Source organism: Oncorhynchus keta, unplaced genomic scaffold (assembly GCF_023373465.1).
Source record: "Oncorhynchus keta strain PuntledgeMale-10-30-2019 unplaced genomic scaffold, Oket_V2 Un_contig_8484_pilon_pilon, whole genome shotgun sequence".
Classification (NCBI taxonomy): domain Eukaryota; kingdom Metazoa; phylum Chordata; class Actinopteri; order Salmoniformes; family Salmonidae; genus Oncorhynchus; species Oncorhynchus keta.
The window spans coordinates 10001-26752 of NW_026290077.1; the positions used below are offsets into that span (position 1 = coordinate 10001).

The 16752-nt window shown below is 44.0% G+C and overlaps 1 protein-coding gene across 1 annotated transcript in view; it reads left to right on the forward strand.

Annotated features, from left to right (window-relative positions):
* The window catches only part of LOC127926845 (staphylococcal nuclease domain-containing protein 1-like), a gene marked incomplete at its 5' end in the record, with an annotated part of 287826 nt that overhangs the window by 9521 nt on the left and 261553 nt on the right, over nucleotides 1-16752 (forward strand). The window contains one exon of the mRNA XM_052512463.1: nucleotides 729-870. Within this exon, the coding sequence (XP_052368423.1) occupies nucleotides 729-870 (142 nt within the window). The remainder of the gene's footprint in view (nucleotides 1-728; nucleotides 871-16752) is intronic.

Genomic DNA, 16752 nt, shown 5'->3' on the forward strand with positions numbered 1-16752 from the left:
TTCACCTGTTTCCATATTCCCATTGCCCACCTTTCTCCATCCTAAGAGTTCATCTGAACAGAGAAATAATGTGTAGTGTAGGGCTAGATTCCTGCCCAGTAACTTTAATCACCACAGCAATGTTGACTTTGCACCCTGCAATCCTGAGCTACCTGGCACTTGATGGAATAGTTCCACCTTGTCAACAACATATTTCCTCATCTTCCTCACCCAGTACATCTATCTGTTTTGCCAGAACACATCTCTCTTCCTCTACACACACCTCCCCACCCCACGACATCTAAATCATGAGAGAGTGCTAGTGAGTCACTGCCTGGTTTGTTGTGGCTGCATTGGCCTGCCTGCCTTGGCCTGCCGGCCGAGCTGTGTATTTATTAATATAACTCTCTCTCTCTCTCTGCCATTGATTCATCAGCCTGTCTGAATAGGCAATGATTTAGCCACGCTTGTAATTCTGGCCTTGGTGTACCCATCAAGCCAGTGACTCACCAGAAAGGGGGAGAGAGAGAGAGAGAAAGAGAGAGATGAGGCCTAGCAATGTCATGGTGAAATCATTGGTCCGTTCACCCTTACCGAGAAACCCCACGCAACCTAATTTACTCATCTGCATATGAAGTGGATGGACTAAGACTGAGGTGTATGATCCACTATCAAACCATCCAATTGACATGAAGATCTGCATTTCTAGGGTGAAGCTGCTACTCTGAACATGTTTCTTTCTTCTCCAGGAAACACAGAAAGCCAAGCAGTTCCTGCCTTTCCTCCAGAGAGCGGGCCGCTCAGAGGCAGTGGTAGAATACGTGTTCAGTGGCTCCCGCCTCAAACTCTACATGCCCAAAGAGACCTGCCTCATCACCTTCCTCCTCGCCGGTAAGTAGTCCATCCGCGAGGGCCATAAGGCTACATCCTGGTTTAGCTAACTACATCCTGGTTTAGCTAACTACATCCTGGTTTAGCTAACTACATCCTGGTTTAGCTAACTACATCCTGGCTAACTACATCCTGGTTTAGCTAACTTTCTTCCACCGTCCTTCCAGTTACTCACAAATCAAATGTATATGTCACATACACAGTTTACAGCAGGATATAAGGTACTGTGAAATGCTTGTGCTAGGAGCTAACAGGGCGACGTGTCTTTCAGCCCATCTTGTTGGCAACCTCAGATTGGAGCGGTGCCTGGTTAGACTATTAGTCATCAGTCTTTTAACTCTGTAAGCAACATTTGTTTTGGTTTACTTCCAGTTTAATAAAAACATAGGCTAGTAGGGGTGTGTGTGTGTGTGTGTGTACACAGTATGTGAGGAGAGGTGGGGGTGTGTACAGTATGTGAGGAGAGGTGGGGGTGTGTACAGTATGTGAGGAGGGTATGTGAGAGAGGTGGGGGTGTGTACAGTATGTGAGGGGAGGTGGGGGTGTGTGTACAGTATGTGAGGAGAGGTGGGGTGTGTGTACAGTATGTGAGGAGAGGTGGGTGTGTGTACAGTATGTGAGGAGAGGTGGGTGTGTGTACAGTATGTGAGGAGAGGTGGGTGTACAGTATGTGAGTATGTGAGGAGAGGAGAGGGGGGTGTGTACAGTATGTGAGGAGAGGTGGGGGTGTGTACAGTATGTGAGGAGAGGTGGGTGTGTGTACAGTATGTGAGGAGAGGTGGGGGTGTGTACAGTATGTGAGGAGAGGTGGGGGTGTGTACAGTATGTGAGGAGAGGTGGGGGTGTGTACAGTATGTGAGGAGAGGTGGGGGTGTGTACAGTATGTGAGGAGAGGTGGGGGTGTGTACAGTATGTGAGGAGAGGTGGGGGTGTGTACAGTATGTGAGGAGAGGTGGGGGTGTGTACAGTATGTGAGGAGAGGTGGGGGTGTGTGTGCCAGATATATCAAGCCAGGTGCAGCGTCGTGGCCCCAGTTCAGAGGTCACGGTGTCTGATGTCAGAGCTAACGGAGCGCCCAGCTGTTAGCAGTCATTCACTACGAAGGTCCACAGGGGTCTGGTGAAACCACGCCAACCGCCTCCTGGCACCATTGGGATGGCGTGTAGCTGATGTGACCTTTCACCTCATGCGGGCATTGACCCTACCCCCCGCTGGATCCCTGTCAGCGACCTCCCCACTCTGCCTCATCTGTCATTTTGTGCCAAGCCAGGTGACTGATTGCAAATCAGTGTCAAAAGCAGGGCTCTCCAACCCTCTTCCTGGAGAGCTACCGTCCTCTAGGTTTTTGCTCCAACCCTCATCTAGTGCCCCTGATTCTAGAAAATAGTTGCTTGCTAAAATAAATCAGGTCAGTCACAACTGGGACTGGATTGAAAACCTACAGGACGGTGGCTATCCAGGAACAGGGTTGTAAGGGAGCATTTGGGGTATGAGGTGACCATTTTGTGCCCGGGAAACAAGCAGAGTGACAGTTGCAAGAGAAATATAGGCTACAATGTACTGTAGATTGGTTATGGTTGTGTTTATACTTTCTGTCTGGCAGCTCAGGTTGATTTGTGCAGACAATTTAGATCCGAATCGGTCGATAGCAGGAATGCTTGTGTGTTTTAGATTAGATGAGACTCCATTTACTCAACTAGCCGTAACAGAAGCATTACATCTAATCCAGGCATCTATCTATCGGTCTCTATTTCAGCTCTGTCATTGACTAAACAAAAGAAGAACCCACTTCATTCATTTCCCAACAGGACGCCACCATTTATTCATGATCGCATCATCCCCGGTTTAATTGTGCATGTCTTCCATTGTTAATGTTTTAATTCATTTGGTCATTTGTTTCTAAATGTCTTTCCCCCTGGTCATTGGTTTTTGTAATGAATTATTTTCTCTGCCAGGCATTTTGACTTGACCCTCTCTCTCCATCAAGCCACCTAGGCCTTTATTAAGACTGGTTGGAAATCTGACATTATAACTTGACACACGCACACACTTGCGTGCGTGTGTTTTCTGTCATTGGAAATGATTGTATTCAATCAGTGGTTATTACCATATGACAATAAGCACATTATGGCTCAGAGCCTGGGTTTATTTGATTAAGGTTGTTCCCCGGTAAAAAGGTTTTCTGCTAGGAAATGACAGTTCATGTTGTCTTTAATAAACACATTAAGGTCAGATTAATGCTGATTGATACAAACGATCCCTGCTCCCTTTTTTAATATGAGGTGCTTCCGTTATGGTTAGCCACCGCACCGCATCCTGACCACCCTCACCTTTCCTGGAACGGTGTGGGGGTGTGTCTAATAGTTTCTTCCTTTATGTGTGTGTGTGTGTGTGTGTGTGTGTGTGTGTGTGTGTGTGTGTGTGTGTGTTATTGCTGCCTGTGGGTTTGTGTGGTCATGACTTTGCCTTGGATGCCGTGCTACGTCTTTGTCTGTGTGTGTCCCGTGTGTGTGTGTTGTCTATTGTATGTGTGTGTATTGCTCAGAGTTCATGTGCACCTCTGTGGTTCTTATTAAGGTTAGAGACCCCTGCTATATGGGACTGTTGGCATAACATAACTACCCCCTGTTATCTTTTACCCCACATACCTGTATCTAACAACACGACCCCACTCCTATCTTCATGTCCTCTCAATGTGCCAAAGTTATCTCTCCCATGTTTTATCTCCCTCTGTATGTGTGAAATGACATACGGCCTGCATCCCAAATGGCACCCTATTCCTACTTGGTGCACTACTTTTGACCAGGGCCCTGATGAAAAGTAGTGCACTACCGTGCCTTCAGAAAGTATTCATACCCCTTGACTTATTCCACATTTTGTTGTTACAGCCTGAATTCAAAATGGATTTCATAGATTTTTCTACACACACTACCCCATAATGACAAAGTGAAAACATATTTTTCAAATTTATTGAAGATTAAATAAAGAAATATTTCAGTTACACAAATATGCACACCACTGAGTCAATACTTTGTAGAAGCACCTTTGGCAGCCATTACAGCTGTGAGTCTTTCTGGGTAAGTCTCTAAGCTTTCCACACCTGGATTGTGCAATATTTGCCCCTTTTTTTCTTGAAAAGATGATTCAAGCTCTGTCAAATTGGTTGTTGATTATTGCTAGATTTTCAAGTAGATTTAAGTCAAAACTGTAACTTGGCCATTCGGGAACATTCCCTGTCTTCTTGGTGAGCAACTTCAGTGTAGATTTGGCTTTTGTGTTTTGGCTTATTGTCCTGCTGAAAGGTAAATGAATCTCTGTGTCTGGTGGAAAGCAGAATGGACCAGGTGTTTCTTTTTTTATAAAAAAAACTCCCCAGTCTTTAACAATTACAAGCATACCCATAACATAATGCAGCCAAAAATATAGTTGCTTAAAAATATTGAGAATGGTACTCAGTCATATGTTGTATTGGATTTGCCCCAAACGTACCACTTTGTATTCAGGACAAAAAGTTGATTGCTTTGTCACATTTTTTTCAGTATTACTATAGTGCCTTATTGCAAACATGATGCATGTTTTGGAATATGTTTTATTCTGTACAGGCGTCCTTCTTTTCACTCTGTCAATAATGTTAGCATTGTGGAGTAACTACAATGTTGTTGATCCATCCTTCCCGGCGACTGAGTTAGTGACTGGGTGTATTGACCATCCAAAGCGTGATTAATAACGTCACCAAGCTCAAAGGGATATTCAATGTTTTTTTTATCCACAAATGCCATTGGAAAGCCTCCTTGGTCTTTCTGATTTAATCTGTGTTTGAAATTCACTGCTCGACTAAGGTACGATACAGGTATGTGTGGGATACAGAGATGATGTGGTCATTCAAACATGTTAAAAACTTTTTTCACTATTTTCTTAACCTTTTATTTAACTAGGCAAGTCGGTTAAGAACAAATGATTATTTAAACACTTATTTCACACAGAGCCCATAAAATTTGTGACTGAAGCACATTTTTATTCTAACTTATTTAGGCTTGCCGTAACAAAGGGGTTGAATACTAATTGACTCAACATTTCAGCTTTTCATTTGTAATTCATTTGAAAAATAATCTAAAAGCATAATTCCACTTTGATATTATGGGGTGTTGTGTGTCGGCCAGTGACACAACATCTCAAATGAATCCATTTTAAATTTCAGCTGTAACACAACAAAAATGTGGGAAAAGTCCAGGGGTGTAAATACTTTCTGAAGGCTCTGTATATGAGCTTAAAGATGCAGTCCTGGATCTTAAGCCCTTACAAATCCGTAACATAACAAACTAATTGCAAAAAAATATTTACAGAAATGGTATGTCTTAACCTATCATACGAAATAGAAATAGATGACGCAGTACACAATTGTGCACCATTTTCGGGAAACCTTTTTGACTCGTGAGCACTACTTACTTTAATTTGACCTATATTGTCATAACAAAATCCTGTAGCAACAGAAATGGAATATTAGTCAATAATGTGGGTTGACTGGTGGTCAGGCTTTTAGCAGGCCAAAAGTAGGCTACATGATATTTGCTATGTGTTAGTGAGGGTTTTCAGTGAATTTCACCATCCATTCAAACATTTCAAAAAGCATATTCCACTTTGACATTCTGGGCTGTGTGTGTAGGCCAGTGACAAACAATCAACACAATGTGTAAAAAGTCAAGGGGTGAAGACTTTCTTGAAGGGAATAGGAAGCCATTTTGATCTGTTGATGTTGAACACCAGACGCCCTTCACCCTCAAGAACCCTTCATATAGGCTATTCACAATCACATATGTAGTGGAGGTTTCCACATCTCTAGAACATATGGATGGGATTGTCGAGGCCAGATGGGTTCGTCATGGCCAGTCTGTTTGTAATGTCAGGCAGGAATTCAACTGGATTGGGAGGAGGCTCTCCAGAGAGGTTGTGTGCGTGTCTAGTTGAGTGAGCTTTCCTGGGCGCCATACTAAATGGACATAAATCCTTTAAGACAGAAGTGTCGTGTCTCTTGAGGTCTGCTTATTGTGGAAGTCTGATGATTTACCTGTTGACACCAAAGAGCCCTGCTCTCGGTCTTTCTCTCTCTCTGTCTTCGTGTTTCTCAATATGCATACTACCGTGCTCCGCTCTCATCCTCCAAGTGCGTCCTCTTGAGGACGAGAGTGTGGAGAAACGCACAAAACATTACTCACACTCCCCTCTACTGTATTACCTCATGCTGCTCCTCCCCTCTACTGTATTACCTCCCCCTGCTCCTCCCCTCTACTGTATTACCTCCCCCTGCTCCTCCCCTCTACTGTATTACCTCCCCCTGCTCCTCCCCTCTACTGTATTACCTCCCCCTGCTCCTCCCCTCTACTGTATTACCTCCCCCTGCTCCTCCCCTCTACTGTATTACCTCCCCCTGCTCCTCTCCTCTACTGTATTACCTCACCCTGCTCCTCCCTCTACTGTATTACCTCCCCTGCTCCTCCCTCTACTGTATTACCTCCCCTGCTCCTCCCCTCTACTGTATTACCTCCGCTGCTCCTCCCCCTACTGTATTACCTCACCCTGCTCCTCCCCTACTGTATTACCCCACGCTGCTCCTCCCCTACTGTATTACCCCACGCTGCTCCTCCCCTACTGTATTACCCCACGCTGCTCCTCCCCTACTGTATTACCCTCACACTGCTCCTCCCCCTACTGCATTACCTCACGCTGCTCCTCCCCCCTACTGTATTACCTCACGCTGCTCCTCCCCTACTGTATTACCTCAGGCTGTTCCTCCCCTACTGTATTACCTCACACGCTGCTCCTCCCCTACTGTATTACCTCAGGCTGCTCCTCCCCTACTGTATTACCTCACGCTGCTCCTCCCCTACTGTATTACCTCACGCTGCTCCTCCCCTACTGTATTACCTCAGGCTGCTCCTCCCCTACTGTATTACATCAGGCTGCTACTCCCCCTACTGTATTACCTCAGGCTGCTCCTCCCCTACTGTATTACCTCACGCTGCTCCTCCCCCTACTGTATTACCTCAGGCTGCTCCTCCCCCTACTGTATTACCTCAGGCTGCTCCTCCCCCTACTGTATTACCTCAGGCTGCTCCTCCCCTACTGTATTACCTCAGGCTGCTCCTCCCCCTACTGTATTACCTCAGGCTGCTCCTCCCCCTACTGTATTACCTCACGCTGCTCCTCCCCCTACTGTATTACCTCAGGCTGCTCCTCCCCCTACTGTATTACCTCACGCTGCTCCTCCCCCTACTGTATTACCTCAGGCTGCTCCTCCCCCTACTGTATTACCCCACGCGGCTCAGGAACAGGGTTGGAGAAGCCATGTTACAGAGTTTAGGTGAAGTATCATCTGTCGCTCAGCAAGAGGCTGAATGCTCCTCAAACACTGGTTGATGTGTGGAGTGAAATAAGTCTTCCTATAAGCTCATATTTCGATATGCAACCCTCTGTGAAAGCAGACTTTAAGGTTGCTACTAAAGAGGATCCCAGGTACAACTATTTATTTCTCAGTTGCTTATATTAAGCACACACTTCACTATAAAACCGTAACGGCTACCCGGCATGATTGAAAGGAATGGGTCTCCATTCTCTATTTGAGTACATGTGAATGACATCTCTTTTTCCCCCTGCCCCTGTTCCTGACCATTTTTATAACGGCCCATTCTAAATCTAAAGAAATTGTAACTACTAATACATATTTTGAGAGTAGTCTGATGGGTGAAATATGATCCCTTGATTAGAGAACAATGCGTGCAGCCTGAGGCAAGTAACAGAGCGGCAACTTTATTTAGCATATTTCTCAAACTATTTTAGGTTGGGTTTCAATATAAGCACTTTGTGACAACTGCTGATGAAAAAAGGGCTTTGATGGGGGAGCCTCAACGCCCGCAAACACACACTTTGTTATTAACTTTTAACTAGGCAAGTCAGTTTATAAGAACGATCTCTTATTTACAATGACGTCCTACCGCAGCCAAACCCATGGAACGCTGGGCCAATTGTGCGGCGCCCTATTAGACTTCATATCACAGCCGGATGAGATAGAGCCTGGATTCGGACCAGGGACTGTTGTGACACCTCTTGCACTGAGATGCAGTGCCTTAGACCGCCGCACCACCCTTTGTGGATGTATTATTATTCACCAACAATAAGGGTTCCTCTTCACTAGCTGTGGGAGAATAGAGCTGGTTTCTAAAATACCTGTTCTATACAGGCATGTCCATAAGCTGCATCCCAGTTGTCTAAAAAAACAACGTTTAGCTCATAACCCTTTAGTGTGTGTCCTTTACTGTGTTTATACTTGTGATATCGCTATTCAACATTAATGTATATAATCATTCATTCAAAATGCCAAATATGGATGTACCAATTCCAGCAGGCTTCTTTAAGGGCTCTGTTTGCGTAGACTGTATAGACCCCGTTTAAGAGCTCCGACATGCAGAGTCATGCCTTGCAGGTAGGCCTATTTCTCTGCTAGGTGATATTGAGTGTGCATTGTTTTGCTCTCTCTCGGTCTATCCCCTACTGTCTCCCCTCAGGTTAAACCACCTTTCTCTCTGAACCACGTACGCTTGTGAGCAGAGTTCCCCGTTTGATATTTATTTTAAAGGGAGGCTGGAGAGAGACTTGTTTTTCTCTCCCTTCGCTCCTCCTGTCTACTCCATGGAGGCACCTCAAAGCCTCCCTCTCCCTCCCCGTTCCTACTTGCTTTCCTTCCTTCCGGAATTTTCCGGGGAGTGCTCCTTTTCCCTAAAAGAACCAAGAGTAGAGGGAGAGAGGCTTTCAGAAGAGAGGGGGAGCGAGGGAGAGTGAAGGGAGGGGGATACAGAGAGTGAGAGAGAAGCCCCACTTCAGAGTGGGCCGGAGGGGTGCTCTGGGGAAGAAGGGATGTTCCTCTTCTCTCATCCACATGCAACTTTGATGAGATGGAGTGGGTTTCTTCTTTCATGGAGATGGAGAGGAAAAGAGAAAAGAACAGAAGGCCTAGAAGTGTGTTGTGTTCAATAGGACAAAAAAATAGGACGAAAGGAGACAACAGGGATAGTCCCTCATGGAAGGAAGTTTCACAGTGGCCACGCCCTTCTGGTGGGTATGAATGTACCAATCCCTTAATCTGCTGTTGGTGCCTATACAAATTAGCCCCAAGGTTGCTTTAAGTCTTTGTGACAGTTTTCTCATTAGCTGGGAATGTTGTTTGAAATTACCTATACAACATACTTTGGTGACATCGTTATCGACCGACTGCATACCCCTTAAATATATAAATTTTAGTGTACGGGGTTTGCTATTAGCATGCTAACACTCATTAAGAATAACTGTTAGAATCACTAGCATTGCTTGCCATCGATTGCATTCACTGGTTGAATTTGAAGTAACTTTTGAGTGTAATGGAGTTGACTAGTGACTGACATGAATCAGGCTTTCCGTTCTGAATGTGGCACCTGACATTTGACTGTCAGCATTTTAATTTACCGGACATTTGACTGTCAGCATTTTCATTTACCGGACATTTGACTGTCAGCATTTTAATTTACCGGACATTTGACTGTCAGCATTTTAATTTACCTGACATTTGACTGTCAGCATTTTCATTTACCGGATATTTGACTGTCAGCATTTTAATTTACCGGATATTTGACTGTCAGCATTTTAATTTACCGGATATTTGAGAAATATTCCGGAACCACATACATTGGGTGTGTAATGTGATTAGGGTCTCCACCACGGTGCTCAGAATGACAGAAATCACATTTAGATTATGGTAATTTATCTTAACAGAACATGCAAGACGAGGATGCAATGAGTAGGCTAATTGGAATATATCATTTTGGCAATTTAATTCCTAGCCTTATGGACAAGCCGCCTATGAGTCTATTTCAATCTACTATCCCCCATAGTAGTAAAGTTGACCAATTATATTGGTCAGCTTGTCGAGAAAGAAATAGCCCAAACAGACTTTGGGACAATAGATCCCAAATTCAACCAGTTGACCTACCGTAGATGACATACTTACATTATTTTTTGCACAAAAAAACATACATTTAAGCAATGTGTGAAATAGATCAGAATGTTTATCTTAAAGTTTTTCTTAACAGTATTAGCACAGCGATACCTACAAGGCAGTAGGCTACACGTGAATGTGCACTTGGCTACTGTACAAACAAAACCATTTGAAAACCAGTAGAACATGAGAGAAATAGGCTGCTGTTTTCAATGGCATATTGAAGTCTATTAAAATAATTACCTCCACAGATATGGTTGGAATTTGCCAAGGTAAATAAAACACACCTCATAATATATAGTAAAGTGTTCAGGTTTCAAACAATTTAGTAGCCATAGGTTTTCAATATGGCTACTGCCTCCAGCTCATTGCAAAGTGGTGTGTGACACGTTAATGAATCCTGCCTTCCATTGCCTATGCATTTGAATGGCAAATGGGAAGCGCGCTTTACTTACCAGTTGAGGAATAAAAATAGGAGCTCTTGTTAATCATGGCCCTAAAACAATTTTTAAAACACGATTATGAATTGTTGAGCAGGGATTGAACTTATAAAATCTCTTTTCTGTGCTATGTGATAAAGATGCATAACGAACATACACACCTGCTAATTTAATTCTACTAAATTGTGCCACTGAATCTATAGACTGATAATGTATTTATATCAACCGGTATTGAATAGGCTTATTTTTCAATGGGAATATATATATATTTTTTTACTTGACAATTGGCTGCTGCACATTTTATAGCTATTACCTGCTGTGAATATATATCATTCACAACATCTGGACAGGAGCTATAATCCAGTCATAAAACAAAACAACTGTAAACTGTGTTTGAATTTAGGCTTGTCTGAACGGCCTTCAATGGGGAAAGATTGCTTCTGTACCCCACTTCTGTGATTTTAGTTGAAAATGTCACTTTCCCATGTGGACCTATGAGTGCAGCGCAGTATGTTGTGGGGCTTTAGGCCTTCCTGCTTTTGAAGTTGTCCTTGGGAAGGGGGTTGTGAAGTGGACATGATGTCCTTTCAAAGATGTTTTGCAGGGTAAATAAGAAGTGTGTGTTGCAGGGTAAATAAGACTCGTGTGTTGCAGGGTAAATAAGACACGTGTGTTGCAGGGTAAATAAGACGCGTGTGTTGCAGGGTAAATAAGACGCGTGTGTTGCAGGGTAAATAAGACGCGTGTGTTGCAGGGTAAATAAGACGCGTGTGTTGCAGGGTAAATAAGACGCGTGTGTTGCAGGGTAAATAAGACGCGTGTGTTGCAGGGTAAATAAGACACCTGTGTTGCAGGGTAAATAAGACTTGTGTGTTGCAGGGTAAATAAGACGCGTGTGTTGCAGGGTAAATAAGACGCGTGTGTTGCAGGGTAAATAAGACGCGTGTGTTGCAGGGTAAATAAGATGCGTGTGTTGCAGGGTAAATAAGACGCGTGTGTTGCAGGGTAAATAAGACGTGTGTGTTGCAGGGTAAATAAGACGAGTGTGTTGCAGGGTAAATAAGACGCGTGTGTTGCAGGGTAAATAAGACGCGTGTGTTGCAGGGTAAATAAGACGCGTGTGTTGCAGGGTAAATAAGACGCGTGTGTTGCAGGGTAAATAAGACGCGTGTGTTGCAGGGTAAATAAGACGCGTGTGTTGCAGGGTAAATAAGACGCGTGTGTTGCAGGGTAAATAAGACGCGTGTGTTGCAGGGTAAATAAGACGCGTGTGTTGCAGGGTAAATAAGACGCGTGTGTTGCAGGGTAAATAAGATGCGTGTGTTGCAGGGTAAATAAGACGCGTGTGTTGCAGGGTAAATAAGTGTGTTGCAGGGTAAATAAGACGCGTGTGTTGCAGGGTAAATAAGACGCGTGTGTTGCAGGGTAAATACGCGTGTGTTGCAGTAAACGCGTGTGTTGCAGGGTAAATAAGACGCGTGTGTTGCAGGGTAAATAAGACAGGGTAAATAAGCGTGTGTTGCAGGGTAAATAAGACGCGTGTGTTGCAGGGTAAATAAGACGCGTGTGTTGCAGGGTAAATAAGACGCGTGTGTTGCAGGGTAAATAAGACGCGTGTGTTGCAGGGTAAATAAGACGCGTGTGTTGCAGGGTAAATAAGACGCGTGTGTTGCAGGGTAAATAAGACGCGTGTGTTGCAGGGTAAATAAGACGCGTGTGTTGCAGGGTAAATAAGACGCGTGTGTTGCAGGGTAAATAAGACGCGTGTGTTGCAGGGTAAATAAGACGCGTGTGTTGCAGGGTAAATAAGACGCGTGTGTTGCAGGGTAACTAAGACGCGTGTGTTGCAGGGTAAATAAGACGCGTGTGTTGCAGGGTAACTAAGACGCGTGTGTTGCAGGGTAAATAAGACGCGTGTGTTGCAGGGTAAATAAGACGCGTGTGTTGCAGGGTAAATAAGACTCGTGTGTTGCAGGGTAAATAAGACGCGTGTCTAAGAAAAGGTTCAAAAGGCTTAAGCTTGGACATGAGAGAACATCCCATTTGTGTGTTTGCCTGCCCTGGGAATAGGCTAAGTGTTGGGGTGTGTGCTGTCTGCTTAATCCCTGTTTGGTGCGGTTTGTGTTGTATTGAGCTAGCTTAAAGGGACATTTAAAAAAAAGTTTAACTTCCAATTCATCACCTCCAGCACCCCAACATCAACATATGTAAAAATGGCAGTTTTCTATGTTTTATAGAAAAAAGATAAGTGTTTCCAATGACATCATCAACCAATCAGCAGACAATTAGTAGGTAATGCCTACACACAATTGGTTAAAATAGCATGATGCACACCTTACCTTGTCTCTTAAATGCAAAACATAGAAACACACCATTTTCACCAATGTTGATGATGGGGTGATGCTAGAGATGATGAATATAACGTTTAAAAAAATAAAGTGATGTTTCACTTTAGCTTAACTGTCTCTCTGTCTGTGGCACTGCAGCTTATGGAGATTCACTCACTTCCTGGAAATTGGGAGCTGAGAGATGGAGCAGCTTTAGCCCAGAGACTCGTGTGTGGTTGTGTGTGGTTGTGTGTTACTGAACTAGCCGGCAACCAGGCAGTGTGTGTGTGTGTGTGTGTGCGCCTGTGCCTGACTGGAGCAGTCCCATAAACCTGCATAATGAAAAAGGATCCTGTGAATTTCTCTGGTTGTCTGATGAGGCAGTTCATTAAGGAGTTCTCCTCGGCTTCATGTTTTTGATTAGCTCTGTTGTAGAAGGAAAATATTCCCCCGTTTGTAAATTGTTAATGAATGACAAAACAATAAAGTTTATTTTTTAGTTGCATCTTCCTGTTTTTGTCCCGACTAAAAAAAACATTGAATCTCTTTTCAATATCAATTCTTTCCTTTTCCTCCGTTAACCATGGCAGTGGTATACAATGTCTACTGTTAACTTCCTTGTTGTGAGTGATGTTGGGGGAAATGGTTTGTATCAGTCATCCATTGTAGATAGGCAGGCAAAGTGCGAGTGAAGTTGGCCGTGGTGAATGACTGTAATACAATGAGCTTTAGTTCACTCTACAATCACTGCCTTGCTTTGCTTTTTAAAGGAGAAATGCAGGTTCTTGGAAATAAATGTTATTGAAATGCTGCTTATTGTTGCATGATGACATTGATCGATACGAATGTGAAAACAGGCCTAGTACTGATATTAACAGATTGATCATGTGCTTGGCAGGTTGATCATGTGGTTGCACTCTGAAAAGGAAAGTGAATGAATGGGATGAGTGTCTGACCTGGATAACGGGACATGGTGAAAGATCATTCATTTACACTGCCCTGTTGTACCTCAACTCCTCTCGTCTGGCTCACCTGTATGTGGCTACAGTCAGTCACATCCATCGAGATGGAATAAGAATGTTAAACGTGCTATCACTAGTTTAACATCTATGACCAAACCCCCCCCTATTCTGACTGACTGTTTTGTCAGACCTCCACCCCATCCGGACAGGTCTCAGGCAGTGAGGGTTGGAGAACACTGAGATGCGATCAGACAAGACGCATGGATTACAGATTACATGATGCTGATGTGCTTTTGTGCAATACGGGTTTCTCTAGGTCAGGGATGGGCAACTGCTGACCCCCTTTTGTAGGCCAGCAGATCAATTCCCTTCCACCACTCAGGGTCTCAACTTACTGTTGAGGGTTAGAATAGTAGAATAAACAAGATGCCATTTGTTTGCGCATCAGAAGTTTTTTTGTATTTATATTTTTTTCTCCCCAATTTCGATTTTGTCTCATCGCTGCAACTCCTCAACGGGGTCGGGAGACGAAGGTCGAGTTGTGCTTCGCCCGAAACACAACCTGCCAAACCGTGCTTCTTAACACTCGCTCGTTTAACCCGGAAGCCAGCTACACCAATGTGTCGGAGGAAACACAGTTCAGCAAACGACGAGGTAAGCCTGCAGGTGCCTCGGCCCGCCACAAGGAGTCTCTTGAGCGTGAGGAGCCAAGTAAAGCCCCCCGGCCAAACCCTCCCCTAACTGCGACGCTGTGCCACTCAGGAGTCCCTGCAGTTTTTCTCTTATGTCAGTTAATGTCCATGTACTCTTATAATCTCCACCCGGCACAGCCAGAAGAGGACTGGCCACCCCTCAGTGCCTGGTTCCAGACTTTCTAGGGAGTTTTTCCTAGCCCTGGTGCTTCTAATCTGTATTGCCTGGTCTTTGGAGTATAGGCTCGGTTTCTGTATAAGCACTTTGTGACAATTGCTGATGTAAAAAGGGCTTTATAAATACATTTTCATTGATTTGACGGACAGTCACTCAATTAGCGCATGTCAGCAAAAATATTTAAGTTAGTCTAGTTAGTCTAGCTGCCAGCTATCTAAATTTGCAGGAATCATGGTCGAATTACCAACCGAGGGGCCTCCATTGATTTTGTTAGTCAGTCACTCAGATATCATATTAAAAACTGATAACATTTATTTCTGCCTCATGGGGCGGCAGGGTAGCCTAGTGGTTAGAGCGTTGGACTAGTAACCGAAAGGTTGCAAGTTCATATCCCCAAGCTGACAAGGTACAAATCTGTTGTTCTGCCCATGTACAGGCAGTTAACCCACTGTTCCTAGGCCGTCATTGAAAATAAGAATTTGTTCTTAACTGACTTGCCTAGTTAAATAAAGGTAAAATATTTCCGCCTCATGGCAAAATGTGTAGAATGGCAGGATATTAACTCTAAAATGTACATTTTTGCTCTCTGCTGTCTATAGGGAGTCCACTAAAAAAAAAACATTTTGTTTAGGGCCCTCAAAAGGCTACGTCAGGCTCTGACTGCATGTGTGGGAAAACAGACCTGCAAACCACTCCGGCCCCTCATGAGCCCAGATTTTTTGTGGCCTTCATCCCCATCATAGGTAACCATCCATGGTCTAGGGTAATGATCCCTAGATGAGAGATCTGAGGAGCATGGAGAGGGATGAGGGATGACTTGTCCAGCAGGAAGCGGCTCCGTGTGGTGCATTTACCCCCCCGGCCGCCGCCGCGCTCAGCCTTCCCAGCTCCATGTTATACCAGCCTCACCTCTTCCAGCTCATACTAGCCTCACCTCTCCCAGCTCCATGTTATATCAGCCTCACCTCTCCCAGCTCATACCAGCCTCAGCCCTCCCAGCTCCATGTTATACCAGCCTCACCTCTCCCAGCTCCATGTTATACCAGCCTCAGCCCTCCCTGCTCCATTTTATACCAGCCTCAACCCTCTGTCATGTCTTTGGCTATGCCAGATTAAGTGATATGACATGCTATTCTATAAAATCCTTTCTCTGTAATTAATATTACCTGATTGAGCTAATCATGTAAATGTAATTAACTAGAAAGTCGGGGCACCACAAAATAATATTTATGGAGCCGTTATCTTCCAAATAAACTCTTAAAGACCTAGTAATATTTACATCAATAGCAGTCAATTTTAATTGTCACCTTACTTCAGTCTCATCTGAAAGTTGTAAATTCTTGGTTATCTTCACGAACCCTGGCTAACAAGTTGAATCAGCAATACAAAATACCTAACTAATCACTCAGAATGAATCATACTTTGATTACAAATTATGTCATAAAGGAAAACGGCCCTGGCGGACGGAACAGATATGAGGCTGGTTACACAAAGAAAAGGGGGCTGGGTTTGAGTGAAAGAGCGGGAAGACTGAAGAACAAAGGGAGAAGCGATGTCTCTATCGTAAATACAAAATCTTATGCATTCTAAATCACCGCCCATTTGGAAAAGGAAAATGCAATAAATATTTACTCTGAGCTGCTCTTCGGTAGGTTGGTCGTAGATGCTGGTCGTGTTGGCCAACAGATCTTCCTGTCCTCGAAAGAATGTCTCTGGTGGGAAATTGGATACGTTGTAGTAACGTCGATGTCTGGTAGACGGTATACTCTGTCTGTTCTTTCCGAGCCCACGTTTGCAGCTGCTGTTCCTAACGAAACAGCTAGTAGGTATCACTTCTTTAGCGAATAAGAGTTCAAAGTTCATACCATTCATTCTGTAGTTATCTGAACCCTTCTGACATCGGATCGTCACCCTAATGTACCCGGAACAGGAAGTTATATTGTCGTCACGGCTTTATATAGGAAGGGAGAGGAGGGCGTGTTTCATAGTTTATAACCAATGTCTCTTCACGTGAGCGGGCCACTGAGTCACTCATGAAAACCCAATTCTCACATTTTACAAGCTAAAATCACATTTCATCCCCTCACAAATAATTTTATATTCAAACATTTAAATTGCACAACAATTCCATGTGAATCTGATAACTATAATGTGTATGTAGACTTTCCACTGTACCGTTTGTCATCCTTTAATTGATGAGAATGTCTCAGAGGACAACCGAATTGACATCATATTCATCAAGTACTGTTACGCAGTCTAGG